Below are 27,476 nucleotides of genomic sequence, written 5' to 3'. Positions count from 1 at the left end.
CCATTCTGGAGGAGTTTGTTTTGTTCCTCTCTGCAGCACTCCCAAGTGGGGCATTCTGGGGTTAAAGAGCCTTGGTTACACATTTCCGGAGAGATTTTGCCGTGTTCACTTATCCATGTGGCATCCCTGAATTCCCTCTCTGCCCTGTTTTCTGGAACATTCCACTGGGGGCCCTGCCCACTTCCACTGCATCACCTGCCACTTTGTGCAGAGCACTGGCTCTGGAGTCAGGCAGCACTGGGTCTAGTTGCTGCACTTGCCCTTGACTAGCACGACCCTGGGGAAGTAGTACCTCACTGAGACTCAGTTTGCTTATTTGTCAAATGGGAATAATAATGCCTGCCTCAAAAAACCCAAACCCCAGCCTTGCTGGGTTGTGAGGCTTCAGTGAGGTGAGAAGCAATTAGCACAGAGCCTGGCACATGACAAGGGTGCAATAAATGCCAGCATGACTGCCTTTCACCCATATCTCCTGCCAAACCTGTCTCTTGAGCTTTGGATTCATGTCTTCAACTTGGCCCAGACTTCTGGCCAGATCCTCCCTCCTGTGCCAGGTGCTCCGCATGACCCAAACCAAACATATCACACCCTTCACAGATCTCCTTGCCCTGCTTGTCCAGGGGACACCCCACCCACCCAGCTACCCAGCCAGGAGCTTGCACATCGCACCAAATGTCTCTGCCTTGGTTTGGGTTCTTGCCACATCTCAATAGCATCTAGCAGTCAGCCATTCTGTTGCACTCCACTGTTTGTGCCCCTCTCCACGACACTCCTCCCTCATCCTCCCATTGCCTATCCGCCTGACATCCTTGTGCACAACTGGGCGATTCCTAAATGTTGGGATTTCACGGGTCTGTAAAATTTCAAAAACAATTCTGGGGACTAATTAAAGTTGCTAGCTTTTTTTTTTTTTTTTTGAAATGGAGTTTCGCTCTTTTTGCCCAGGCTGGAGTGCAATGGCGTGATCTCAGCTCACCGCAACCTCCACCTCCTGAGTTCAAGCGATTCCCCTGCATCAGCCTCCCGAGTAGCTGGGATTACAGGCATGCGCCATCATGCCCGGCTAATTTTGTATTTTTAGTAGAGACGGGGTTTCTCCATGTTGGTCAGGCTGGTCTTAACTCTTGACCTCAGGTGATCCACCCACCTCGGCCTCCCAAAGTGCTGGGATTACAGGCATGAGCCACCGTGCCCAGCTGGTTGCCAGCTTTTAATTTTGCTAAGTAAGGACATAAAATGTAACAAGTAAGTGATAAATAGCTATTAGCATTTACCATCACCATAATTTCATAAAAGAAAGGATGCTTGGTCAGGCGTGGTGGCTCAGGCCTATAATTCCGGCACTTTACGAGGCTGATGGGGGAGGATTGCCTGAGCCCAGGAGATAGAGACCAGCCGGGCATGATAAGGAGACCCTGTCTTTACAAAAAAAAGTTAAAAAAAAATTAGTCGGGCATAGCAGTGCACACCTGTAGTCCTAGCTAAGTGGGAGGCTGAGGTGGAAGGATCACCTGAGCCCAGCAGTTGGAGGCTGCAATGAGCTATGATTGCACTACTGCACTCCAGCCTGGGCAACAGAGGGAGACCCTGTCTTAACAACAAAAAGACTCCTTAACTGCCCCCCACACCCGCCCCCCCCCAAATGAGGAAGGGTGAAACCTCAAAATGAGGGGCGTTTTTGGCACCCAGACACTGTGGAGATTTGTACACACAGCCTTTTCTGTACTTGTCTCCACTAGGCTTCTCTCCACAGACTATCCCAGGTGGCATTTGGGACCCAGCTGGAGGTGAGTCATTTCTCCTCAGGAGGCTCCTCAGTGAGGTTTATTTATTTGTTTCTACACGAATAGAGGAGCAGTGATGAGCTGTCTGTTGGGTGGTTTAAAGGCTGCGAGGAAAGGTGTGAAGTAGGGTCCCCTTGCTCAGCATGGAGGAGCTGCCTGGCGCTACTGAGCCTGTGGGTCCCACGGTCTCTCCTCCCCTCTTCCTGTGGCTTTGTGGTTCATTCCCACTTTAACCCCAGAAACCTGAGCCGCCAGAGGTTACTGGGCATTCTCTGGGCCACAGGCTGTGTTGGGGGTCAGGACTGAGGGTAGAAACTTTCTTCCTGAAGCATCTGTCTTGAGTATAGTATGGGGAGCCTTTAAAAAACCCTAATGACAGCTGGGCGCGGTGGCTCACACCTGTAATCCCAGTACTTTGGGAGGCTGAGGCGGGCGGATCACCAGGTCAGGAGATCGAGACCATCCTGGCTAACATGGTGAAACCCCGTCTCTACTAAAAATACAAAAAATTAGGCGGGTGCGGTGCTGGGCGCCTGTAGTCCCAGCTACTCAGGAGGCTGAGGCAGGAGAATGGCTTGAACCCAGGAGGCGGAGCTTGCAGTGAGCTGAGTTCGCGCCACAGCACTCCAGCCCAGTCGACAGAGCGAGACTTGGTCTCAAAAAAAAAAAAAAAAGCCCTAATGACTGGGTCCCATTTCCATGGTTCTGAGGCAACAAGCAAGGTGGAGCCTTCAAGGCTCCAGACGAAGCTGACTCTGGCTGGGTTTGGAAAACTGCTGAACTGCACGAGCATCCATGGGCAGCCATATTTTCTGTTTAGGGCTGCCCCATCTTCTTCTTGTTTTCTTCTTCTTTTTTTTTAGAGATGCGGTCTCACTATGTTACCCAGGCTGGTCTCAAACTCCTGGCCTCATGGAATTCTCCAGCCTCAGTCTCCCAAAGTGCTGGGATTACAGGTGTGAGTCCGGCCTGCCCCCGTCTTCTTTGTCTTCTGATTTTAGCTTTCATTCTAGTGCCTCCATGCCCTCAGGTCATCCTTTAGATACCCTGGGCTATGAGTGTGTAACTGTCCTCTGCTGGGCTGGGAAGAATGCAAAGGAACAATAAACTGGGTCCCTCCCATGAATTCTAGGTTCAATTCAGGTCGCACTTGCTGTGCGGCCTTGAACAAGTCGCTTTCCCTCTCTGGGCCTCTGTTTCCCCTCTGTACAATGGGAAGAGTGGATGCATTCTTATACTTCCTCTGGTGCTGCTGGTGTGTGGTTTCCCCCTTACTGGTGACGGCATACTCCAGGAATTCTGGAAACCCTCCCTGACGCCGAAGCAGGGTCACCCTCTCCCTGCCTCCTTGCTAGTCCTTACTCCTGGCCCAGCGAGGCTCGTGATTTTTGTCTAAACCATTCTGTGGAATTTTAGAATTCTTGATGGAAAAATGATGAGCTGACAAGAAAATGTTTTGAAATCCAGAGCATTCCACTCACTGCCTGTTACGGTTAAGGCCCAGGCTTTCGCTTGGATACTTAGCCTCGTCTTGCCTCGGGGTTTCCGCAGAAACACTGTTCCCGTGCAGGGGGAGGGAGCCGTGAGGGTGCCTGGTCCACATCCCTGCTGCTGCAATGCGTACTAAACCCATACAGGCCGATGAATATTTGTTTGTTATATATTTTTTATTGCAAAAAGGTGCATAGAAGGAAATTGAAATAGTGCTTATCTCTGGTGATGTGTATCTTTCCATTTTCTTCTCCCTGTGTGCAAATATATAGTATTATGATATATACTGTGTTACACAATAATCATAAAAATATATTTCTTTAGAAAGTTTGAATCAAAATACATAGAATTTTTCTTGTCTTGCATTCTTCATACAGCATTATGTCATGTCTTCAATGTTTTTCTAAAATATTTTTGGCCAGACGTGGTGGCACACGCCTGTAGTCCCAGATACTTGGGAAGCTGAGATGGGAGGATCACTAATGCCCAGAAGTTAAAGCTACAGTGAGCCATCATCATGCCACTGCACTCCAGCCTGGCGACGGAGCGAGACCCTGTCTCAAAAAATATATAATAATTGGCCAGGCACGGTAGCTCATGCCTGTAATCCTAGCACTTTGGGAGGCCAAAGCGGATAGATCACCTGAGGTCAGGAGTTCGAGACCAGCCTGGCCAATATGGTGAAACCCTGTCTCTACTAAAAATACAAAAATTAGCTGGGTGTGGTGGTGGGCGCCTATAATCCCAACTACTTGGGAGGCTGAGGAAGAAGAATCGCTTGAACCCAGTGGGTGGAGGTTGCAGTGAGCCGAGATTATGCCACTTCACTCCAGCCTGGGCAAAAGAGTGAAACTCCATCTCAAAAAAAAAAAAAAAAAAAAAAATATATATATATATATATATATATACATATATATATACATACATATATATATATAACAAATTTTAAAAGTTTCTGCATTATGTAGTTATGTCATAATTTCTACAGCTAGTCCCTTATGGTTGGATATTTGGTTATTTCCAGCATGCTGTGTTTTGTTTTGTTTTGTTTGTTTTGTTTTGTTTTGTTTTGTTTTTGAGACGGAGTTTTGCTCTTATTGCCCATGCTGGAGTGCAATGGCATGATCTCGGCTCACTGCAACCGCCGCCTCCCGGGTTCAAACGATTCTCCTGCCTCAGCCTCCCGAGTAGCTGGGATTACAGGCATGTGCCAGCACACCCAGCTAATTTTGTATTTTTAGTAGAGACGGGGTTTCTCCATGTTGGTCAGGCTGGTCTCGAACTCCCAACCTCAGGTGATCTACCCAGCCTCCCAAAGTGCTGGGATGACAGGCGTGAGCCACCGTGCCCAGCCCATGCTGTTCTTTTAAATAACATTGAGATGAACTTTTTTTTTCTGATGCTGAAGCCCCTGAGACAGGACTCCAGGGCCCATGAATCACTAATAATGAGCCTTTCTTCTGTCCGCAGAATCCAGGAGTCCTCCAGCTGAGAACGAGGTGTCCACCCCCACGCAGGTGAGCTCCTGTTCTTGTAAAAGGGTCAGGGCTGCAGCACCTCGTGTTTAGGAGTGTGGGCTGATGCCAGACCGAATTTGGTTTAAATCCAGTTCTGTCACTTAGTAGAAATGTGGTCGTGGTGAGTTACCTGTGCTTTTCAAACCTCTGTGAAAGGGAATCATAGAAATTATCTTGTCCCAGGACTGTAAGGAGTGGAGCAGCGCTGGCCTGGCATGCAGAACTGCTCTGCGTCTAGCGGCTGCTATTTCATCTCTGAGCTTTTTGGACAACGCTAGTGGCTTAGCTTGAGATTGGATTCTGTTTATCTGTGTCCTTCCCCTGTGGACTCTTGGTGTCATAATTTGCTGGAAAGAGGATTACCTCTGAAGCTGCTTAACAAATTCCTTGAGTAATCCAATTTCCTATCCAACTATATCTCCTCCTGTGGCCCTTAATTCCCTAAATGCTAAGCTGGGAGGCATAGCCACTTCTGGAGCTGTGCAGCACAGGGAAGGAGCCTGGGGCTCTTGAACCTTATCTGTGTTCCATGTAGGAACAACTGCAGGTGAAGCCCATACCCATGGGGCTAGAGTGCTCCCAACACGGGTTCTGGGGAAACTGACACCGACTGAGGACTGGCCACATCCTGCTAAACTGTGAGCCTTGCATTTGCTGTTTCATTGGCTCCTTATGTTAACATTACAAGGGAGTGCTTGTAAGGGCTTCTTAACGTGAGTTAAGAAGTCTGAGGCCAGGGCCGGGCACAGGGGCTCACACCTGTAATCCCAGCACTTTGGGAGGCCGAGGCAGGCAGATCACCTGAGGTCAGGAGTTCAAGACCAGCCTGACCAACATGGAGAAACCCTTTCTCTACTGAAATACAAAATTAGCTGGGTGTGGTGGCACATGCCTGTAATCCTAGCTATTTGATAGGCTGAGGCAGGAGAATCGCTTGAACCTGGGAGGCGGAGGTTGCAGTGAGCCGAGATCATGCCATTGCACTCCAGCTTGGGCGACAAGAGTGAAACTCCATTTCACAAAAAAACAAACAAAAAAAAAGAAGTCTGTCCAAGGTGACATAGCTCGTAAGTGGTGGAACCAGCATTCCAGTCACGGTAGTACCTGCATCCTTGCATCGGACCTCTGAGGACAACAGCTGCTTCAGTGTATCCACTGAGCATCTTCTCTGTGCAGCTTTAAGCTTTTGGTGGAGAGGCAGGTGGAAAGAAAGCCCCACCTTTAGCAGGCATGGTGTGGATAGAAAAAATGCAAATAATAGTATTATTGATTTTTCCACTGTTGTGAATGAAACGGAGAAAGGAATGCTTTGGGTGGATCAGGGAGGGCTCTGAGGAGGAGGTAACTGCTGAACTGGTTCTGAATGATGGTGCAATCTGCAGAAACAGGCTGATGGTGAGGAATGTCTCTTTTAGGCACTTGCTACTAATAAAGATGATGATAATATTCTCTTCAGAGATTCTGCAAATGCGACAAGCCTCCCAGGTAAGGACTGGGTATTTTCATATTCCCAGGGTCTGAGGGACAGAAGATTTGTCTCTGCAGAAAGTCCTTTCTTATTTGGACATGTCGTCAGAGGATCAATCACAGATAAATCGCAGAAATGTTCTTTTGTGTGTGTGTGTGTGTGTTGGAGACAGAGTCTTGCTTGGTCACCCAGGCTGGAGTGCCGTGGCATGATCTCGGCTCACCACAACCTCTGTCTCCCGAGTTCAAGCGATTCTCCTGCCTCAGCCTCCCAAGTAGCTGGGATTACAGGCGCATGCCACCATGCCCAGCTAGTTTTTGTATTTTTACTAGAGACAGGGTTTCACTATGTTGACCAGGCTGGTCTTGAACTCCTGACGTTGTGATCCACCCACTTCGGCCTCCCAAAGTGCTGAGATTACAGGCATGAGCCACCGTGCCTGGCCAGAAATGTTCTTTTATTACTTTATATGTTGAACTTTGATATTGTTAGCTAAGATATAATGAGGAGACCATAAGAAAAGTGGGACAAATCACTTTGAGATATTTGAAAAGCGAGATATTTCACAGTTGGCCCACAATACAAATGAATGTGCTGCAAACAAGATTATTGGAGTCTGAAATGGAATACCTGTTGAGGGAAATCTTTATTTTGGGAGCCCTTGATTTCAATGCTTTTGATTCCCTATCCCTGCAAGACCAGGAAAGCTTACCAGTATTTGAATCAAGAAAGATCACAAGTCTGTGTTTGACTAGGTATATGGGACTTATGGAATCCAGACTCCAGTGGTTCAGTAGTTGAGCAGCTCCCCTGATGACTCTTGGGCTTTGTGAGGCAGTCCTTGCCCTCGTTCCCCATCCCTGGGTGGATTCCTGCCTGCACTGATGCTGGCTGCCTCTGCTACAACAACCCAGGTACAAAGCCCTACCATGGTGCAGTGCACCTGTGGAGGACCTGCTAAATACCTGGGGCTGAGCTCTGCACAGCTGGGGACTTGGAGAGGATTAGAGCCATCCCTGTTCTCAAGGAGGCTACAGTCCAGGCTCTGACAAAGAGTAAACTGGTAACTGACAAAGACCAGAATGTGAGATGGGCCAAAAGGGAGGCACAGATAAAGCAAAGTGGAATTTAGAGATTTGAAACAGTGTATCAAGCTGAGCAGTCACAGAAAGCTCATGGAGGAGGTGCCATTTGAAATGGGCTTTGAATGGTATGGGTGGGATGCAAGAGGTTGGGTGTTCAAAGGTTGCTATGGGCCGGGCGCGGTGGCTTACCCCTGTAATCCCAGCACTTTGGGAGGCTGAGGCAGGAGAATCACCTGAGGTCAGGAGTTCAAGACTAGCCTGGCCAACATGGTGAAACCCCATCTCTACTAAAAATACAAAAATTAGCCAGGCGTGATGGCAGGTGCCTATAATCCCAGCTACTTGGGAGGCTAAGGCAAGAGAATCGCTTGAACCCGGGAGGCAGAGGTTGCAGTGAGCTGAGATCGAGCCACTGCACTCTAGCCTGGGCCACAGAGTGAGACTCCATGTCAAAAAAACAAAACAACAACAACAAAAACAAAAGCTGCTATGGAGGAGGGGACCCTCCAGTCCTCTTTGTCCACCCTCACTGATGATTTTTTTTTCTTTTTTTTGAGACGGAGTCTCGTCAAGTGATTCTCCTGCCTCAGCCTCCCGAGTAGCTGAGATTACAGGCATGCACCACCACGCCTGGCTAATTTTGTATTTTTAGTAGAAACGGGGTTTCTCCATGTTAGTCAGGCTGGACTCGAACTCCCCACCTCAGGTGATCTGCCTGCCTTTGTCTCCCAAAGTGCTGGGATTACAGGTGTGAGCCACCGCGCCTGGCCAGCATTCTCAAATTTAACATGTCTAAAAGAGAACACCTGACGCCTCCCCACCTCTTCAACCCAGATCTGTTCTTCTCCATCTTCCCTATCTCAGTAACTGGTACTGCATTTGCTCAGGTGCGGGGGATCGGGCATGCTTCCTCCCTACTCCTCATCCTGTGTCCAGTCCCTCAGCAAGCGTTGTCCTTGTGCTTTGAGACGTATCTAGGAGTTGACCACTCCTCACCATCTCCAGTGCCAACACTCAGTCCAGCCCCTGCCGCCTTTCATCCAGCAGGGCTTCCTGGGCTGCCAACTGGTCTACCAAATTCTAGTCTTAACCCCTAACCAACTCTTTTCCAACCAGCACTTAGAGTATCCCTTAAAACACAAATCCAAGCTCTCTCTGGCTCAGTACCATCTCCCCCAGAGTAAAAGTCAAAGTCTTGACAAAGTCCCCAGTTTCTACGGGGAGTCCCAGCGAAGCCATGTGGTCCCCTATCTTTAGACGTTGCCTCTCCATTCTCCCTTTCCTCGCTCTGCCCAGCCACACTGCCCTCCTTGCTCCTCCACACATGCTCTACCTCAGGGCCTTTGCACTTGCTGTGTGCTCTGCCTGGACACGCTTCCTCTGACATTCACTTTGCCAGCTCCTTCCTATTACTCAAGTCTCTGCTCAGATGCACTCTTCTCCGAGAGGCTTTTCCTGATAATTTTTTTAAAAAACATTTGTTTGGCTGGGCGCAGTGGCTCACGCCTGTAATCCCAGCACTTTGGGAGCCGAGGCAGGTGGATCACGAGGTCAGGAGATCAGGACCATCCTGGCTAACACGGTGAAACCCCGTCTCTACTAAAAATACAAAAAATTAGCTGGGTGTGGTGGCGGGTGCCTGTAGTCCCAGCTCCTCGGGAGGCTGAGGCAGGAGAATAGGGTGAACCCAGGAGGCGGAGGTTGCAGCGAGCCGAGACAGCACCACTGAGCAAGACTCCGTCTCAAAAAAAAAAAAAATTCGTTTGTCTGTCCCCCTTGATTGGATGTAAGATCCATTTAGACACATGATAGGCACTCAAAGAATATTTGTTGGATGAAAGAAGGAACAAATATATGGCCAGGCGCCGTGGCTCATGCCTGTAATCCCAGCACTTTGGGAGGCCGAGGTGGGTGGATCACCTAAGGTCAGGAGTTGGAGACCAGCTTGGGCAACATGGCAAAACCTCATCTCTACAAAAAATACAAAAATTAGCCGGGTGTGGTGGCATGTGCCTATTGTCCCAGGTACTTGGGAGGCTAAGGTAGGAGAATTGCTTGAACCCGGGAGGCGGAGGCTGCAGTGAGCAGAGATCACACCACTGCACTCCAGCCTGGGTGACAAGAGCGAGACTCCATTTCAAAAAAAAAGAAGGAACAAATATAAAAGATGATGAAATCTTAATAAATGAGCAAGCCAAGCATACTGCTTTCATTACACAGCTGCATCTCTCAAGAGACATGGGACATGCTTGGAGAAACTTGTCTTTGCAGCCAGTGCCCACTCACCAGTCTGGGCTCTCTGCGCTGCCTGACTCTAGTAGGCATCTGAAGTGATGGCTGGCAGGCAGCCTCTTCGTCAGCAGTGGATTGCATTTTGGGTAGAAGAGCCTGAATGCTGGGTCCATACAACTGTGACTGCATTCCCAGCAGAAGGAGATGGTTTTGTTTAGATGCGCCCTCTGTCTAGTCCAGGGACTCTGGCAGTGGTAGGAAGAGCCTTTCTGTGGGAAGACATGGCTGCTTGCAAAGCTGGTTTGTTCTTTCCTTCATTCAAAGAAATATTTTGGCGATCCTACTTTGTATTCGGCACTGTGTAAGCTGCTGGCAGTGTTACAGTGAAAAAGACACATGTGGTCCCTGCCTTCAGGGAACTCAGTCTAGAGGTGGAAATGGAGAAATACTGGGAGGGGCACTTGCTCAGCTTGGAGTGGGGTCAATTCTCAAAGGAAATGACATCACCTCATCTGAGATCCAAAGGCCAAGTAGGGACTAGACCGCAAAAGGGTGCAGCAAAGGTAGAGAAAACAGACAGGAGAGAAGAGGGAACGTGTGTGGAGAGCCCTGGAGGAAAAAGATCATGGCTTGTTGGAGAACTGAATGAAGTTCATATGGCTGGGGCTTGAGTACCAAATGCAGGCACAGGCAAGAGATGACACCCCCATGGAGAAAACTGCTTCCAAATACTTGATTTAAAGCATCCAATCCTCTCTGACATTGTCCTCAAAGGAACTGCCATCAAGGAGGTCCCCAAAGCCTTCTGTTTGTTGTACCCTCTTTGTGCCTTGTGGGAGCAGGTGGAATGCCACCAGAAAAGCCACTCTGAAAGTGAGTAGGAGTCTGTGGCTAGCCACAGGCACTCAGAAACCCTGAGCTTGAGGTGTCTCTCTTGCCAAGTGGTGGAATCCTGGAATCTAGAGTGGGCTTTGTTAAGAAACAAACAAACAAACAAACAAACAAAAAACAGTTAAGCTTGTCAAATGGCCTGTTGGTTGGCAGAGCTGTTTCATTTTCTGGGAGGGGGGTTGGAGGGGAAGGTTCCTTTGAGGCTTTTGACAGCACCAGCTAAGTGGTTTTCTTCTCCTCCTCCAATTCCTTTTTCTCCATATTCTCCTCTTCCTCCTCTATCTTCAATTTTTTTTTTAACCTAGTGCAAGATTCTTCTTCAGTACCACTGCCCACATTCCTGGTTGCTGGAGGGAGCCTGGCCTTCGGAACGCTCCTCTGCATTGCCATTGTTCTGAGGTGAGATGGGTCCCAGGGGATGGCCCTGTGGTGTTCTCATATTTCTTATCTATCTTTCCTTTGCCCATTCTGAAATTTACGGTGCATTTATTCATTCATTTATCCATTCATCAAATGAATGCACACACCACAACACACACAACACCTACTATTATGCCAAGCCTTGTTTTAGGTGCTGCAGGAGACAATGCTGGGCAGGACAGATACAGTCTCAGGAAGAAGTCAGACACGAAGAGGTAATCACTACTGTGGTAAGAGCTACAAAAAGCATACCATGGTGAGGAGAACTGACCTGGCATTAAGGAGGAAGAGGAATTGGTCTGAGAAAGAAGAGGGTTCTTTTTTTTTGAGTCAGCATCTCACTCTGTCACCCAGGCTGGAGTACTGTGGTGCAATCTCGCCTCACAGGACAACCTCTGCCTCCTAGGTTCAAGTGATCCTCCCACCTCAGCCTCTGGAATAGCTGGGACTGCGGGTGCACACCACCCTGCCTAGCTAATTTTTCTATTTTTTGTTGAGATGAGGTTTCATGTTGCCCAGGCTGGTCTCAAACTCCCAGGGTCAAGTGATCCGCCTGCCTTGGCCTCCCAACTTGTTGGGATTACAGGTGTGAACTACCATGCCCGGCCCAAAGAGGGTTCTTAGGAGAGAAGCCCAGGATGTAATATGGTTGACAGTGTGTGCATGCACGTGTCTGTGACGGGGGCGCAGCATGGTTGGGGCAATATGGGGCGGGAAGAGTGGAGAGGTATGCTGGCACCAGGTCATAAAAGGCCTTGAAAGAGGTGGGAGGATTTTAGGCCTTCTCTTGAGGCTAAGGAGTATCTGTTGGAGTTTTTTTCTTTTTCTTTTTCTTTCTCTTTCTTTTCTTTTTTTTTTTTTTTTTTTGAGACAGAGTCTTGCTCTGTCGCCCAGGCTGGAGCACAGTGGTGCGATCTCAGCTCACTGCAACCTCCACCTCCTGGGTTCACACCATTCTCCTGCCTTAGCCTCCCGAGTAGCTGGGACCACAGGTGCCCGCTACCATGCCCGGCTAATATTTTGTGTTTTTAGTAGAGACAGGGTTTCACCGTGTCAGCCAGGATGGTCTCAATCTCCTGACCTCGTGATCTGCCCACCTCAGTCTCCCAAAGTGCTGGGATTACAGGCATGAGCCACCGCGCCCAGCCTGTTGGAGTTTTAAGAAGAACCTGGGCCAGGCGCTGTGGCTCACGCCTGTAATTCCATCACTTTGGGAGGCTGAAGCAGGTGGATCACCTGAGGTCAGGAGTTCGAGACCAGCCTGGCCAAAATGATAAAACCCTGTCTCTACTAAAAATACAAAAATTTGCTGGGCATGGCAGTGCGTGACTGTAATCCCAGCTACTCGGGAGACTGAGGCAGGAGAATCACTTGAACCTGGGAAGCGGAGGTTGCAGTGAGCCGAGATTGCACCACTGCAATCCAGCCTGGGTGACAGAATGAGACTCATCTCAAAGAAAACCAAAAAGTCACTCTCAATGCAGTTTGGAGACTGGATGGGGTGAGTGAAAATGGATGCAGTAGCCCAGGGTCTGGGCAAGAGATAATAATAAACTGTTTTAGGATGGTGGCAATGGGTTGGAGAGCCATGAATAGATTCTTTTTTTTTTTTCGAGATGGAGTTTCGCTTTTGTTGCCCAGGCTGGAGTGCAGTGGTGCAATCTCAGCTCACTGCAACTTCCGCCTCCCGGGTTCAAGCGATTCTTGTGCCTCAGCCTCCTGAGTAGCTGGGATTGCAGGTGAAATGTCACTACGCCTGGCTAATTTTTTGTATTTTCAGTAGAAATGGGATTTCATCATGTTGGCCAGGCTGGTCTCGATCTCCTGACCTCAGATGATCCGCCTGCCTCCGCCTCCCAAAGTGCTGGGATTACAGGCGTGAGCCACTGCACCCGGCCTCAAGATATATTTTAGAGGTAGAATTGACAAGGCTTGACAACAGATTAGATGAGGAGGATGAAGGAGAGGGAGGAGTCCAGGATGACCCTCCCATTTCTGGCTTCAGCAGTTGGGCAGATGGTACTGTCATTCACTAAGACTGGAAACACCTGAGGATAGACAAGTCTCAGTGAAAAGTGGTGATTCCACTTTGGGACCCACTTGAGTTTGAGATGCCCCGAGAACCTCAAGCGGACACGCTTGGCAGGCAACAAAGATCGTCACCAGCATGTAGATGGCAATAAGAGTCATTGGGTGGGGGTTGGGGATAGGGCTGAACCCTGTGGGGATCCAAGGTGAAAAGTTCTGTAGAGAAGGAAGTGTTGGGAAAGGGGCTGAGAGGAACCACGAGATTTTGGTGTTGTAAGAACGAGAGGGAGGGAGTGTGCATTAGACACTGAAGAAACACAGTAGGTGCTGGAATTACAACATGAATATGACCTTTCCTCCCTTCTGAGAACCACATACTCAAATGATGAAAATACCATGTGAAGGTATTTTCATGGTAGCTAACGCCTGTAATCCCAACACTTTGGGAGGCCGAGGCAGGTGGATCACCTCATGTCAGGAGTTCAAGACCAGCCTGACCAACATGGTGAAACTCCGTCTCTACTAAAAACACAAAAATTAGCTGGGCATAGTGGCACATGCCTGTAATCTCAGCTACTTGGGAGGCTGAAGCAGGAGAATTGCTTGAACCCAGGAGGCAGAGGTTGCAGTGAGCCAAGATTGCACCACTGCACTCCAGCCTGGGCGACAGAGCAAGACTCCGTCTCAAAAAAAAAAGAAAAGAAAAGAAAAAAGAAAGTAACATTGGAGAAGCACCACACAGTTAAATCCAAGGTGCCCAAGCAGGACCTCCTTAGGAATATTCCATGTATCAATCCAGGAACTTAAAGGTCACCTTTAAATGCTCTGCCCTAGTGTTCTTTTCCAGCCATGGTTAGGAAATACTCATTCAGGCTGAGTTGCACCCTGGCTGCTGTCTCATCATGCCCATTTCATCCCAATCATCTTCGTTCCATTTGGTCATTGGGTTTGTCATTCATTTCCAAGTTTGCAGAAAAGTCAGCCAATAGTGCCTTCAATGAACAAGCAATAATGAAATTTTTCGGTGTTCACAATTTTACTGCAGGAACCAGCTTTTTTTTTCATAAGCTGAAACCCTAAAAGAAGTCAGGCTGGGTCAGGCTAGGCAGTGGTTAATCGTGATGATCTACAAGTGGAGGAGACATTGCACTCTGTCCTTTCTACATGTAGAGAGCTTTCTACACGTTAGCTCATCAGACCCTGCCATAGCCCTGACCTAGCTTGACTACCAAGTGTGGTGTGGGTTGAAAGATTAGCAAGATGACTACTCAAATTGGGTTCAGGGTTGTTTTCACTTTTTTTCTTTTTCCTTTTTTTTTTTTTTGAGACAGAGTCTCGCTTTGTCACCCAGGCTGGAGTGCAGTGGCGCTATCTCGGCTCACTGCAACCTCCGCCTGCTGGGTTCACGCCGTTCTCCTGCCTCAGCCTCCCGAGTAGGTGGGACTACAGGCACCCGCCACCACGCCTGGCTAATTTTTTGTTTTTTTTTTTAGTAGAGACGGGGTTTCACCATGTTAGCCAGGATGGTTTCGATCTCCTGACCTCATGATCCACCCGCCTTGGCCTCCCAAAGTGCTGGGATTACAGGCGTGAGCCACCGTGCCCGGCCTTCACTTTGCTTTTTCAATGAAGTAGATTACAAGCCGTCTGAAGGGTGCGTGGAAGATAAGATTCTTAATGAGTAGAGGTAGCTCCTTGGAGGATGCAAAGCCTGTTATATTTTTTGGCCAGTGAGGGGCCATGTCAGCATCCACGGGTCCACCTCCTGCCTACCAAAGGATTCCTTGCCTCACCCTAGGTATACCCTCCTGTGTTCTGGCTCTGTGTCTACGTTAGGGCTTCAACAGACTTTTCTCATAACCCACCACAGGCCCTATAGAGTAGAGTAGATATGATATACATTTGACAGGGGAGGAAACTGAAGCTAAAAGAGATTGTGCGATAACAGCTAGTAAGAATAGGCCAGGCGCGGTGGCTCACGCCTGTAATCCCAGCACTTTGGGAGGCCAAGGCAAGTGGATCACCTGAGGTCAGGAGTTCGAGACCAGCCTGGCCAACGTGGAGAAACCCTGTCTCTACTAAAAATACAAAAATTAGCTGGGCATGGTGGTGCACACCTGTAATCCCAGCTACTTGGGAGGCTGAGGTAGGAGAATCGCTTGAACCCGGGAGGCAGAGGTTGCAGTGAGCCGAGATCGCGCCACTGCACTCCAGCCTGGGCAGCAGAAGGAGACTCCATCCCCCCCCAAAAAAAAAAGATGAAGAAGAAGGCCAAGAATCAAACCAAAAACTCCTGCTATTTCTATAGGGCCTTAAGGGTCATCTAGTCAAACTCTTTCATTTTATAAATGAGGAAACAGCCCCCAAAGGTAAAATGACTTGCCCAAGGACAAGCAAGAACACACACCCTGAGAGTCCCTGCCCATGGTCCCCGCCTGCTATTGGCTAAGAGCTGGGCCCAGCTGGTCCCATTGGCCCACCACTGGCCCTTAACATGCAGCACCATCTTGGTGTGTTGTAATGGCTAATAGAGGAGCATTAGGTTGGGAACAGACCTGGTTTGCTATTCTGCTGATGATGCTTGGACACTGGCTGGTTGCTAAACAACCAGAGTCCCTGCAGGCACAGACAGGGCCAGTGCCCTGTGCTGAGAACATGCCAGGAATTTATTTTCTAGCCTAGTGAGTTTCCATTTTCTTCTGCATAAGGCAAATTTGTTTGGAAAGAGGCCAGTTATTTCAAGTGATGAAGAAGCCTTCTATTCCCCAAATCCCCTCTGTCTAGCAAAGAGTATAAACTTAGAAATACTGTGGGGCTCTGGGCTGCCAAAATGGCTGAACCATGGTTACCATGGGATGGCCACATTTACAGTAGGTGAAGTGTGAGAGGTTGACTTCATCCTGCCAGTCTATACTATATTTTTTTGTATGGCCCTAAATATTTTTCCAGCATTATCAGTGATTTTTTTCTTTGTTTTTTATTACTCATTCTTTTTTTCTGAATCATAGATGATTTTTTAAAATTTAAATATGCTATCAAAAAGGCTCGCCATCTTACAGGGGCCAATTCCTCCCACCCTATTCTCTGTGCCCCACTGATTCTCTGTATTTTAGGTTATCAGGCACTGGGAAAATAGAATTCTCCTAGTAGAGAATTATTTTTCTGCATATTTATCTAGAATGAGCTTACATCATTAAGTGAGGACTTGCTATGTGTATGCCTATGACTTAAACATCATTTCGTTTTGAATGTAGTGTATCATTCTGGTATTTTAAAATCAGAGCTTCTGCTACCTCTACAGCTGGGGGATGGGCAGAGGGACTTTCATGGTGTTCTGGGCCATGGAGGTGGCTGGGTGCAGTGGGCACTGTCTGTGGCCTTTGGGGTAAAAGGGGTGGCACCTTGGTTTCTACATATCTTTCTAAAAAAGAGTGAGAGTTTTGAGCATTTTCAAAAACTTCTTTTAGCTACAGAATCTTTTCTTTAAACAAAACTTTTTGAAGCCCAACTATGTAAAATAGATAAAAGGTGGAGGTCAAGGTGCAAAAGAAGGCAGCAGAGAGCTCATCTGTTTCTTCTTTCTGCCCACCCCGTGTCCTCTCCAGCCCCCAGGGCCTGCTCACACCCATCCAGGCCAGCTCTGGACACCCTCAGGTTGGCTGGTTTCAAAGTCCTCTTTGAGTTTAGTGATTTTCAGAAAAGAATTCATACTCACCTTAGAATATTTCAAAAGGAAAGCTCACCTTTCTTTGTTACCCATTCAGTTACTTTGAAAAAAAAACTGAGGACAGAGATTGCTTCCATATTAGGTCAATAGGGACTTAAAAAATATATACATACACACATACATATGTATGTGATATGTGATTATTACTGGTGATTTGCTAAATAATGACAAATGGAAAAAAATATATGTCATCCAAAGAGAGCCACTGTTAATTTTCAAAATGTAAATGTGATTGAAGTCTAACAAACATACAGAAAAGTTCCCACATCATGTGTACAGTGCCATGAAGTGTAGACACCCATGTCATAATTATAATGAGATGCACGTGGCAAGTCAAGATGCCAAGACACCAGGTTGCAGCAGAGAAAGAGGTTTAATCAGAGGGTCACCAAAGGAGGAGATGGGAGGAAACCTCTGTAGGGTCCAGCCGTACGGAGCTTAGCGGGTGTTCTCCCCGTGTGCGGAGACGAGAGACTGTAATAAATAAAGACACAAGACAAAGAGATAAAGAGAAAGCACCTGGGCCTGCGGGACCACTACTATCAAGATGCGGAGACCGGTAGTGGCCCCGAACGTCTGGGCTCGCTGATATTTATTGCATACAAGACAAGGGGGCAGGGTAAGGAGGGTAAATCTTCTAAGTGATTGACAAGGTGAAGCAAGTCATGTGATTACAGGATAGGGGGCCCTTCCCTTTTAGGTAGCTGAAGCAGAGAGCAGGCAGCATATGTCAGGGTTTTCTTCTCTGCACTTATAAGAAAGATCAAAGACTTTTAAGACTTTCACTATTTCTTCTACTGCTATCTACTACGAACTTTGAAGAGGAACCAGGAGTGCGGGAGGAGCATGAAAGTGGACAAGGAGCATGACCCTTGAAGCACAGCACCACAGGGAGGGGTTTAGGCCTCTGGATGACTGCGGGCAGGCCTGGATAATATCCAGCCTTCCACAAGAAGCTGGTGGAGGACAGTGTTCCCTGACTCCTCCAAGGAAAGGAGACTCCCTTTTGCGGTCTGCTAAGTAACAGGTGCCTTCCCAGATACTGGCGTTACCGTTTGACCAAGGAGCCCTCCAGCGGCCCTTATGCGGGCATGACAGAGGGCTCACCTCTTGCCTTCTAGGTCACTTCTCACAATGTCCCTTCAGCACCTGACCCTATACCCGCCGGTTATTCCTAGGTTATATTAGTAATGCAACAAAGAGTAATATTAAAAGCTAATGATTAATAATGTTTATAATAATGATTGATAATTGTTCATGATCATCTCTGTATCTAATTTGTATTATGACTATTCTTTTTCTATTTTCTTTATTATACTGAAACAGTTTGTGCCTTCAGTGTCTTGCCTCGGCACCTAGGTAATCCTCTGCCCACACCTCAAATCCATCTCCCCAAGGAATTTGGGGCTAGGGTTGTAAAAATGTTGGACTGGGCCGAAGTGGGGAGATGGTTGACTGGTTGCAGGGTGTAGGGTGAGGTCCTGGGACAAGGAGATGAAGAAGCTGTCTTCTCATGCCAATCCCGTTCCTCTGTGAGGGTCTTCAAACTGGTTGCCGGAATTAGGGGTCTGTAAAACATCTTAAGTGATCCTTCAACAAAAGTCTTAGGATCCTAATGTCAGAAATCCTATCTACAGAAACAACGGGGATGCAGATGGTCAGTGTCTAGGGCTACGTGACTTTTTGCAATAAGGAAATGGGCCAAAGTGCAGCCTGATTACTGCTTCATTATAACTATTAATATATTTCTGTCCAGAACCCAGCATGCAATTTTTGTCAACCCTGTGGAGATGGTTTCACAATCAACACCCAGATCAAGAACACTTAATATTTAGACAAATCTCCTGAGTCTTTTTCCTCTGCCTAGTTTCTTGTTTGTTTTTACACAGCCATGATTATTCTGTATCCTCAGCTCTGCATCCTGCCTTTCACACTTATCACTATAACATAGGCATTCTTTCACATTAGTACAAATTCTTTGTAAATCTCACTTTTTTTTTTTTTTGAGACGGAGTTTCATTCTTATTGCCCAGGCTGGAATGCAATGGTGCGATCTCAGCTCACTGCAGCCTCCGCCTCCTGGGTTCAAGCAGTTCTCCTGCCTCAGTCTCCTGAGTAGCTGGGATTACAGGCGCCTGCTACCATGCCTGGCTAATTTTTGTATTTTTTAATAGAGATAGGGTTTCACAATGTTGGTCAGGCTGGTCTCGAACTCCTGACCTCGTTATCTGCCCGCCTCGGCCTCCCAAAGTGCTGGGATTACAGGCGTAAGCCACCGTGCCTGGCCATAAATCTCACTTTCATTAGCTGTAGTATTAGGTGGATATACCAATTTCTCTTAATCAACCTCCTATTACTCCTAATTGGTGGCACCCAAACATTACCAATTATTTGGGTGTTATTTTGCTTTTATTTTATTTATTTATTTATTTATTTATTGAGACACATCACTCTGTCACCCAGGCTGGAGTGCAGTGGCACAGTCTCAGCACACTGCAACCTCTGCTTCCTGGGTTCAAGCAATTCTCCTGCTTCAGCCTCCCAAGTAGCTGGGATTGCAGGCATGCGCCACGACACCCGGCTAATTCTTTTTTAGTAGAGACAGGGTTTTGCCACATTGGCCAGGCTGGTCTTGAACTCCTGACCTCAAGTAATCCACCCACCTTGGCCTCCCAAAGTGCTGGGATTACAGGCATGAGCCACCACACCCAGCCTTATTTTGCTTTTATAAAAAACACTGTGTTGAACATCTTTGTGCATAAAGGGCTTTTTTTTTTTTTATAGCTATGTTCTTTCTTTTCCCAGAAGTAGAATTCCTGGGTCAGAGAGTCTGAATTCTTTGAAATCCAGAGTGTAATGATTCTCTCCTCAGTCCTTTCCTACAGGAGAACTCCATTCAATGACTCAGCATAGCTCCAGTCAGCAGCCCTGCTGGGCTCTCTTCCTGTGTGGTGTCCACATGGTGAAGCCCTAAATAACATTCTGCAGATTGTTTATTTCATTTGGATACCAAGCTAAAAGCCAGTGGCAGATTTGGAGCCAACTATTAATTATTTATCATAACAAGGACAGGAATAACCTGTCGATATAAAAAGAAACCCAAGGAAAATCCCCAAATCTTGTTTTTGACATTGGTTTCCCCTCCTCTTTCCCAGCCCTTCCTGGAGTAACTGATCTTCCATGGAATTGAGGGAGGCCACCTTGTTCCCACTTTGGGGTTAGGAGGCATGTCAGTCACAAAGTGGGAAGCAAGAGGGAGGGGCTGAGGCTTGGGGCACTGGCCACCCTGGCACAGTTGAAGGGTCCCTTTAGGAAGGGGACGTGACTGTGCTTTTGAAGATCCATGTCACCATTTCATCTTTCTTTGAGCTGTCAAGTGACTTTTCTCAGTTACTGAGCCCTGGCTTTGGGCCCAGAGTGGAGCACTGTGAACCAAGCTGTGATCAGAAAGATGTCTATCTCCTTCCTGTGTAGCATTGACTTTCCTGTCAGATGAGTCAAATTGTGCCCAGTGGTGCCCACAGTTGAGTCTGTGGGAACTCACCAGCATGGTGGGAGTGGACCCAGAGGCGTAGGGAGAACTGGGGAGGTCAGCAACATTAGGAACAAGAGGAACAGGAAGGCAGTTGAGGGAGCAGTGGGACCCTTTTCCTGCTATTACATAGCGGTTGCAAATTATCTGCCTCCTGCCCGCCTTACTTTGACCGAGAGGCCCATTTTCTTTCCCTACTAAAAGAATACTTTCTTTTTCTTTTCTTTTTTTTTTTTTGAGACAGAATTTCACTCTTGTTGCCCAGGCTGAAGTACAATGGCACGATCTCAGCTCACTGCAACCCCCACCTCCCGGGTTCAAGCGATTCTCCTGCCTCAGCCTCCCAAGTAGCTGGGATTACAGGTGCCTGCTACTATGCCTGGCTAATTTTTGTATTTTTAGTAGAGACGGGGTTTCACCACGTTGGCCAGGCTGGTCTTGAACTCCTGACCTCAGGTGATCTGTCCACCTCGGCCTCCCAATGTGTGGGGATTACAGGCGTGAGCCACTGCGCCTGGCCTATTTTTCTTTTTTTTAAGTAAATGGATTTAGGACTGATGATGTGTACCTAATGAACAGCCTCTGGAATGGGACAATTAAGGGACTGTTAAGTGACTTTTTGGTGCCTCAGTTTCCTCACTTGTAAATTGGACCAACAATACACATCTATTTCCTTGGGAGTGTTTTGGAAACTCACCAACTCTTCAGAGTTCCCTGGTGATAAAAACAGTCGGGTCGGGTGTGCCGGCTCATACCTGTAATCCCAGCACTTTGGGAGGCCGAGGTGGGTGGATTGCTCCAGCCCAGGAATTCAAGACCAGCCTGAGCAACATGGCAAAACCCTGTCTCTATGAGAAATACAAAAATCAGCCGGATGTAGTGGCACACACCTGTAGCCCCAGCTACTCAGGAGGCTGAAGTGGAAGAATCACCTGAGCCCAAGGAGGTTGAGGCTGCTGTGAGCTGAGATCACGCCATAGCACTCCAGCCTGGGTAACAGAGCAAGATCCTGTCTCAAAACAAACAAATGAACAAAAAACAAAAAGACAGCTGATAGTTATTGCTCCTTTGAGCTGAAACCTGGGAGCGCCAGGCCACCAGGGCAGCCAGCTGTTGGTGTTTTCCACTGTGGGCTTGTCACAGGGGGAGCTAAACATCTGTGTGGTTTGTCTTTGTGTGTTTGTATGAAGGTTCAAGAAGACATGGAAGCTGCGGGCTCTGAAGGAAGGCAAGACAAGCATGCATCCACCGTACTCTTTGGGGCAGCTGGTCCCGGAGAGGCCTCGACCCACCCCAGTGCTTGTTCCTCTCATCTCCCCACCGGTGTCCCCCAGCAGCCTGGGGTCTGACAATACCTCGAGCCACAACCGACCAGATGCCAGGGACCCACGGAGCCCTTATGACATCAGCAATACAGACTACTTCTTCCCCAGATAGCTGGCTGGGTGGCACCAGCAGCCTGGACCCTGTGGATGACAAAACACAAACGGGCTCAGCAAAAAATGCTTCTCACTGCCATGCCAGCTTATCTCAGGGGTGTGCGGCCTTTGGCTTCACGGAAGAGCCTTGCGGAAGGTTCTACGCCAGGGGAAAATCAGCCTGCTCCAGCTGTTCAGCTGGTTGAGGTTTCAAACCTCCCTTTCCAAATGCCCAGCTTAAAGGGGTTAGAGTGAACTTGGGCCACTGTGAAGAGAACCATATCAAGACTCTTTGGACACTCACACGGACACTCAAAAGCTGGGCAGGTTGGTGGGGGCCTCGGTGTGGAGAAGCGGCTGGCAGCCCACCCCTCAACACCTCTGCACAAGCTGCACCCTCAGGCAGGTGGGATGGATTTCCAGCCAAAGCCTCCTCCAGCCGCCATGCTCCTGGCCCACTGCATCGTTTCATCTTCCAACTCAAACTCTTAAAACCCAAGTGCCTTCGCAAATTCTGTTTTTCTAGGCCTGGGGACGGCTTTTACTTAAACCGCCAAGGCTGGGGGAAGAAGCTCTCTCCTCCCTTTCTTCCCCACAGTTGAAAAACAGCTGAGGGTGAGTGGGTGAATAATACAGTATCTCAGGGCCTGGTCGTTTTCAACAGAATTATAATTAGTTCCTCATTAGCATTCTGCTAAATGTGAATGATGATCCTAGGCATTTGCTGAATACAGAGGCAACTGCATTGGCTTCGGGTTGCAGGACCTCAGGTGAGAAGCAGAGGAAGGAGAGGAGAGGGGCACAGGGTCTCTACCATCCCCTGTAGAGTGGGAGCTGAGTGGGGGATCACAGCCTCTGAAAACCAATGTTCTCTTTTCTCCACCTCCCACAAAGGAGAGCTAGCAGCAGGGAGGGCTTCTGCCATTGCTGAGATCAAAACGGTTTTACTGCAGCTTTGTTTGTTGTCAGCCGAACCTGGGTAACTAGGGAAGATAATATTAAGGAAGACAATGTGAAAAGAAAAATGAGCCTGGCAAGAATGCATTTAAACTTGGTTTTTTAAAAAACTGCTGACTGTTTTCTCTTGAGAGGGTGGAATATCCAATATTCGCTGTGTCAGCATAGAAATAACTTACTTAGGTGTGGGGGAAGCACCATAACTTTGTTCAGCCCAAAACCAAGTCAAGTGAAAAAGGAGGAAGAGAAAAAATATTTTCCTGCCAGGCATGGTGGCCCACGCACTTCAGGAGGTCGAGGCGGGAGGATCACTTGAGTCCAGGAGTTTGAGATCAGCCTGGGCAATGTGGTAAAACCCCATCTCTACAAAAAGCATAAAAATTAGCCAAGTGTGGTAGAGTGTGCCTGAAGTCCCAGATACTTGGGGGGCTGAGGTGGGAGGATCTCTTGAGCCTGGGAGGTCAAGGCTGCAGTGAGCCGAGATTGCACCACTGCATTCTAGCCTGGGTGACAGAGCAAGTGAGACCCTGTCTCAAAAAAAAAAAAAAAAGAAAGAAAAAGAAAAAATATTTTCCCTATTAGAGAAGAGATTGTGGTTTCATTCTGTATTTTGTTTTTGTCTTAAAAAGTGGAAAAATAGCCTGCCTCTTCTCTACTCTAGGGAAAAACCAGCGTGTGACTACTCCCCCAGGCAGTTATGGAGAGGGTGTCCGGTCCCTGTCCCAGTGCCGAGAAGGAAGCCTCCCACGACTACCCGGCAGGGTCCTAGAAATTCCCCACCCTGAAAGCCCTGAGCTTTCTGCTATCAAAGAGGTTTTAAAAAAATCCCTTACCTCGGTGCCTTCCTCTTTTTATTTAGTTCCTTGAGTTGATTCAGCTCTGCAAGAATTGAAGCAGGACTAAATGTCTAGTTGTAACACCATGATTAACCACTTCAGCTGACTTTTCTGTTCGAGCTTTGAAAATTCAGTGGTGTTAGTGGTTACCCAGTTAGCTCTCAAGTTATCAGGGTATTCCAGAGTGGGGATATGATTTAAGTCAGCCGTGTAACCATGGACCCAAAATTTACCAGACCACAAAACTTTTCTAATACTCTACCCTCTTAGAAAAACCACCACCATCACCAGACAGGTGCGAAAGGATGAAAGTGACCATGTTTTGTTTACGGTTTTCCAGGTTTAAGCTGTTACTGTCTTCAGTAAGCCTTGATTTTCATTGCTGGGCTTGTCTGTAGATTTTAGACCCTATTGCTGCTTGAGGCAACTCATCTTAGGTTGGCAAAAAGGCAGGATGGCCGGGCGCGGTGGCTCACGCCTGTAATCCTAGCACTTTGGGAGGCCAAGGTGGGAGGATTGCTTGAGCTCAGGAGTTTGAGACCAACCTGGGTAACATAGTGAGACACCATCTCTATTATGAACAATAACATTTAAGAAAAAAAAAGGCAGGCAGGCGGTTATGGTGGTTCCCTCCCATCCCACCATGTAAAGTTTCTGAGACTTGAGAACAGCAAAAATGCTGTTAAAGGGAAATATTAAGAATGAGAATCTGCAGTAAGGGTGCTTCTGTGCCCACAGTTCTTCAATTCTTTATACCGTTTTACCCACATGTGGTGTTACCAAAGCCGGGCAGAACCATGCTAGCAGAAGATGTGAAATCCAGATAGCTCATTATTGCCAAGAGCTAGGCAGCTTTGATCTCCAAATTGTTATTGCTTTCATTTTTATTGTAATGGAATTGCTTTGTTTTGTTTTGTTTTTTTGTTTTTGTATTGAAGGGGGTTATTTTCCCTTTATTTTTCATAAGCTAATGTAAATGAAGAAAAAATGTCTTCTCTGGGCTGTAGGCCTGGCTCAGTGTACACAGGTATACATCCTAAGCTCTCTATGTTCTCTAATCTGTGGTGACTGAACATGGGTCTCAATCCACGGGGCATTTCTACCTGTGTTTCTGCAGCACCCCCACTGCCTTGAGTCCCCAGCAGTGCTGTTATTTGCCTAACACCTGTAGCCATCTGCCACGCAGCCAGACGTGAAACGCTGAGACAGAGACCATTTAGGTTAAATACGACAGCTTATCCTGCTGGGTGGGGAAAGTAAAAAATATGCTGGTTCAAGGCCTAAAGTAAAATGATCAATAATGTTTGTAGCATTAATGAAATATTTTCAAGAAATGTGTCCAGGGGTAGCACTGGCTATGTTGACGAGGCCTTTGGTAACTCAGAGAGCTCTTGGCCCTGATGGGGACTTGCCCTTGCGCTTTCTTTATCAGGCTCTGAGCTCACACGGAGCCTCTGGCACTTCCCTGCTGTCTTGGGAGAAAGGAAACTGGTTGCCGCGGCAGGTTGTGGAATCTGTTGCTGGAACCAGGCTGGAAGCCCACCTGGTAGTGAACAGGGCCCAGTGGGGCAGGCTGGGCATGTTGTGGTCTATGGGTTTGTTTCCTGGAGAATGTTCAGGAATGTCTTCCCGGCTGCTTTGGTGCTGAGCTCCATTATCTCACAGCACGTCCTGAAGGCTAACCCAGGTGGGGAGGATGCTGACACCAGCTCCAGGTGGAGTTGGTGGTCTTAATTTGGAGATGCAGGGGCAACCTGTGACCCTTTGAGGCAAGAGCCCTGCACCTGGCTGTCCCGTGCAGCCATGGGCAGGGGCTGCACACGGAGGGGCAGGCGGGCCAGTTCAGGGTCCGTGCCAGGCCCTCCTCAGTGCCCTGTGAAGGCCTCCTGTCCTCCATGCGGCTGGGCGCCAGCACCAGGGAGTTTCTATGGCAACCTTAGTGATTATTAAGGAACACTGTCAGTTTTATGAACATATGCTCAAATGAAATTCTACTTTAGGAGGAAAGGATTGGAACAGCATGTCGCAAGGCTGTTAATTAACAGAGAGACCTTATTGGATGGAGATCACATCTGTTAAATAGAATACCTCAACTCTACGTTGTTTTCTTGGAGATAAATAATAGTTTCAAGTTTTTGTTTGTTTGTTTTACCTAATTACCTGAAAGCAAATACCAAAGGCTGATGTCTGTATATGGGGCAAAGGGTCAGTATATTTTTCAGTGTTTTTTTTTCTTTTTACCAGCTATTTTGCATTTAAAGTGAACATTGTGTTTGGAATAAATACTTTTAAAAAATACCCTTGAAATGTAATTATTGCTTTGGGCATCTGGGTCATCTAAAAAAAAAAGGCTTGCCTGATTCATGAGGAGAAAGGAGTGAGGAAGGGGGGATAATTAAGTAGAACCATTTTTTGGGGGGTATCCCCTTAATGCAGGATTAAAGGACCACTCAAAAGTAGGTAAGTTCAAGGAAGAAGCAGCAATTTCTCAGAAGGCTTTAATTATGAAAGTATTTCCCACACGAGTCCTGGGATTTCTGGAAGGGGTGTGTGGGATTTTGCCACGCTTACATCACATTACCAGGTGGTGGACAGGTGGGGAAGGAAAAGGAAGGGCCATTATTTGTCAGAAGACTGTTTATTGGACCTGGGAGAGGGTGTAACACTATCACAAAGGCCACCCTGAACTCTTGATCATCAGATAGACCAAATCCATCCCCTACTGAAAAGGATCTTAGGTAGGAAAAACTTGGGACACAGCCATCCACATCTTCCAAACAGAGGAAAAGCCATCATGCGGACTCTTTGTGGGTGAGAGCTACTGTGTAAACAGTTCAGGGATGGGGAGGAGAGAACTGCAGGGAAGCCTGGAAATTATGTAACTCCACTCAAAGCTGGACTGAGAGGCGCCGCCTCTGGGCCCCCACCTGGGCAGTCAGAGGAAAGCCACAGGACAGGTGATGGCGGCGGCCATCTCCTTCAGGACACCATGCTCTCCTCTTTGAGGCTGGTCCTCGTCTTGCAGAAAGTGACACAGGGACCAGATGTCACCCAGGTGGCCAGGCTGCGTGGGCCATGGAGGGGGCACGGGAGTGGGCACTGGAGCGAGGACGTGGAGGGAGCTGCCTCCCTTTCTTCATGGCATTGCTGTTAGGATGACATGGTTATGGTGCTCTTTCCAGAAGAACTTAGGAGAGCAGATGGTGATTTCTGTAGAGGATGGCAAGGAACATGCAGTTACTGGAGCAGCCTTCTAAGAAAGCATTTTTCTTATTTACTGAGGCACAGGGCAACCAAACCTTTCTGAATATCTGTGAGAATTACAGGGCAGGGGCAGGAAACAGTGTTTGCCATCCTCCATCCTCCAGTAGCAGAGGTGTGCTGGCGAGGTGAAAGGCCTTTAAGGCCAGGTGCGGTGGCTCACTCCTATAATCCTAGCACTTTGGGAGGCCGAGGTGGCTGGATCACTTGAGGTCAGGAGTTCGAGACCAGCCTGGCCAACATGGCAAAACCCCGTCTCTACTAAAAATACAAAAATTAGCTGGATGTGGTGGCGGGCACCTGTAATCCCAGCTATTCTGGAGGCTGAGGCAGGAGAATCGCTTGAACCTGGGAGACAGAGGTTGCAGTGAGATGAGATCGTGCCATTGCACTCCAGCCTGGGCAACAGAGCCAGACTCTGTCTCAAAAATAAAAAATAAAAAAAATTTGCCTGGCATGGTGGCGGTCACCTGTGATTCCAGCTACTAGGGAGGCTGAGGCAGGAGGACTGCTTGAACCCGGGAGGCGGAGGTTTCAGTGAGCTGAGATCACACCACTGCACTCCAGCCTGGGTGACAAAGAGTGAGTGAGACTCCATCTCAAAAAAAAAAAAAAAACACAAACAAAATAAAAGAAAGGTTCAAATGCAGCACTGCTGTGTACAAGGGCTGGGGCGAGAGCTCAGAGCAACTCCTTAGGCGGAGTGGTGAGCCCGCGGGCCACAGGGTGAGGGGCCTGTTGCACCATCTTTCAAACACTACCCAATCTCTAATGTCTTTATGGAAGTTCCCATCTTCTGCAGGTGTATGTCACTTAAAAAACAAAACAG

At 47.9% G+C, this 27,476-nt stretch overlaps 2 protein-coding genes across 5 annotated transcripts in view; one reads left to right on the top strand and one right to left on the bottom strand.

Annotated features, from left to right (window-relative positions):
* Positions 1–27,476, top strand: part of IL6R (interleukin 6 receptor) — a 75,765-nt gene that overhangs the window by 38,047 nt on the left and 10,242 nt on the right. Inside the window, exons 7-11 of one of the 4 annotated variants that reach the window (XM_055360574.2) lie at positions 4,746–4,792; positions 6,208–6,277; positions 10,352–10,450; positions 10,774–10,867; positions 21,366–25,684. In XM_055360574.2, coding sequence (XP_055216549.2) covers positions 4,746–4,792; positions 6,208–6,277; positions 10,352–10,450; positions 10,774–10,867; positions 21,366–21,612 — 557 coding nt within the window. In that variant the 3' untranslated portion in view covers positions 21,613–25,684. Of the gene's footprint in view, positions 1–4,745; positions 4,793–6,207; positions 6,278–10,351; positions 10,451–10,773; positions 10,868–17,465; positions 17,873–21,365; positions 25,685–27,476 lie in introns of those variants that run through there. The other 3 variants (XM_004026818.5, XM_063694673.1, XM_063694672.1) reach the window with 3 other exon arrangements.
* Positions 25,880–27,476, bottom strand: part of SHE (Src homology 2 domain containing E) — a 32,637-nt gene continuing 31,040 nt past the window's right edge. Inside the window, exon 6 of the mRNA XM_055360587.2 lies at positions 25,880–26,596. Within this exon, the coding sequence (XP_055216562.1) occupies positions 26,575–26,596 (22 nt within the window). The 3' untranslated portion in view covers positions 25,880–26,574. The remainder of the gene's footprint in view (positions 26,597–27,476) is intronic.

This window comes from Gorilla gorilla, chromosome 1 (assembly GCF_029281585.2).
Source record: "Gorilla gorilla gorilla isolate KB3781 chromosome 1, NHGRI_mGorGor1-v2.1_pri, whole genome shotgun sequence".
Lineage (NCBI taxonomy): Eukaryota > Metazoa > Chordata > Mammalia > Primates > Hominidae > Gorilla > Gorilla gorilla.
Note: the sequence above shows the minus strand (reverse complement) of the source record. Positions and strands in the feature narration are given on the sequence as shown.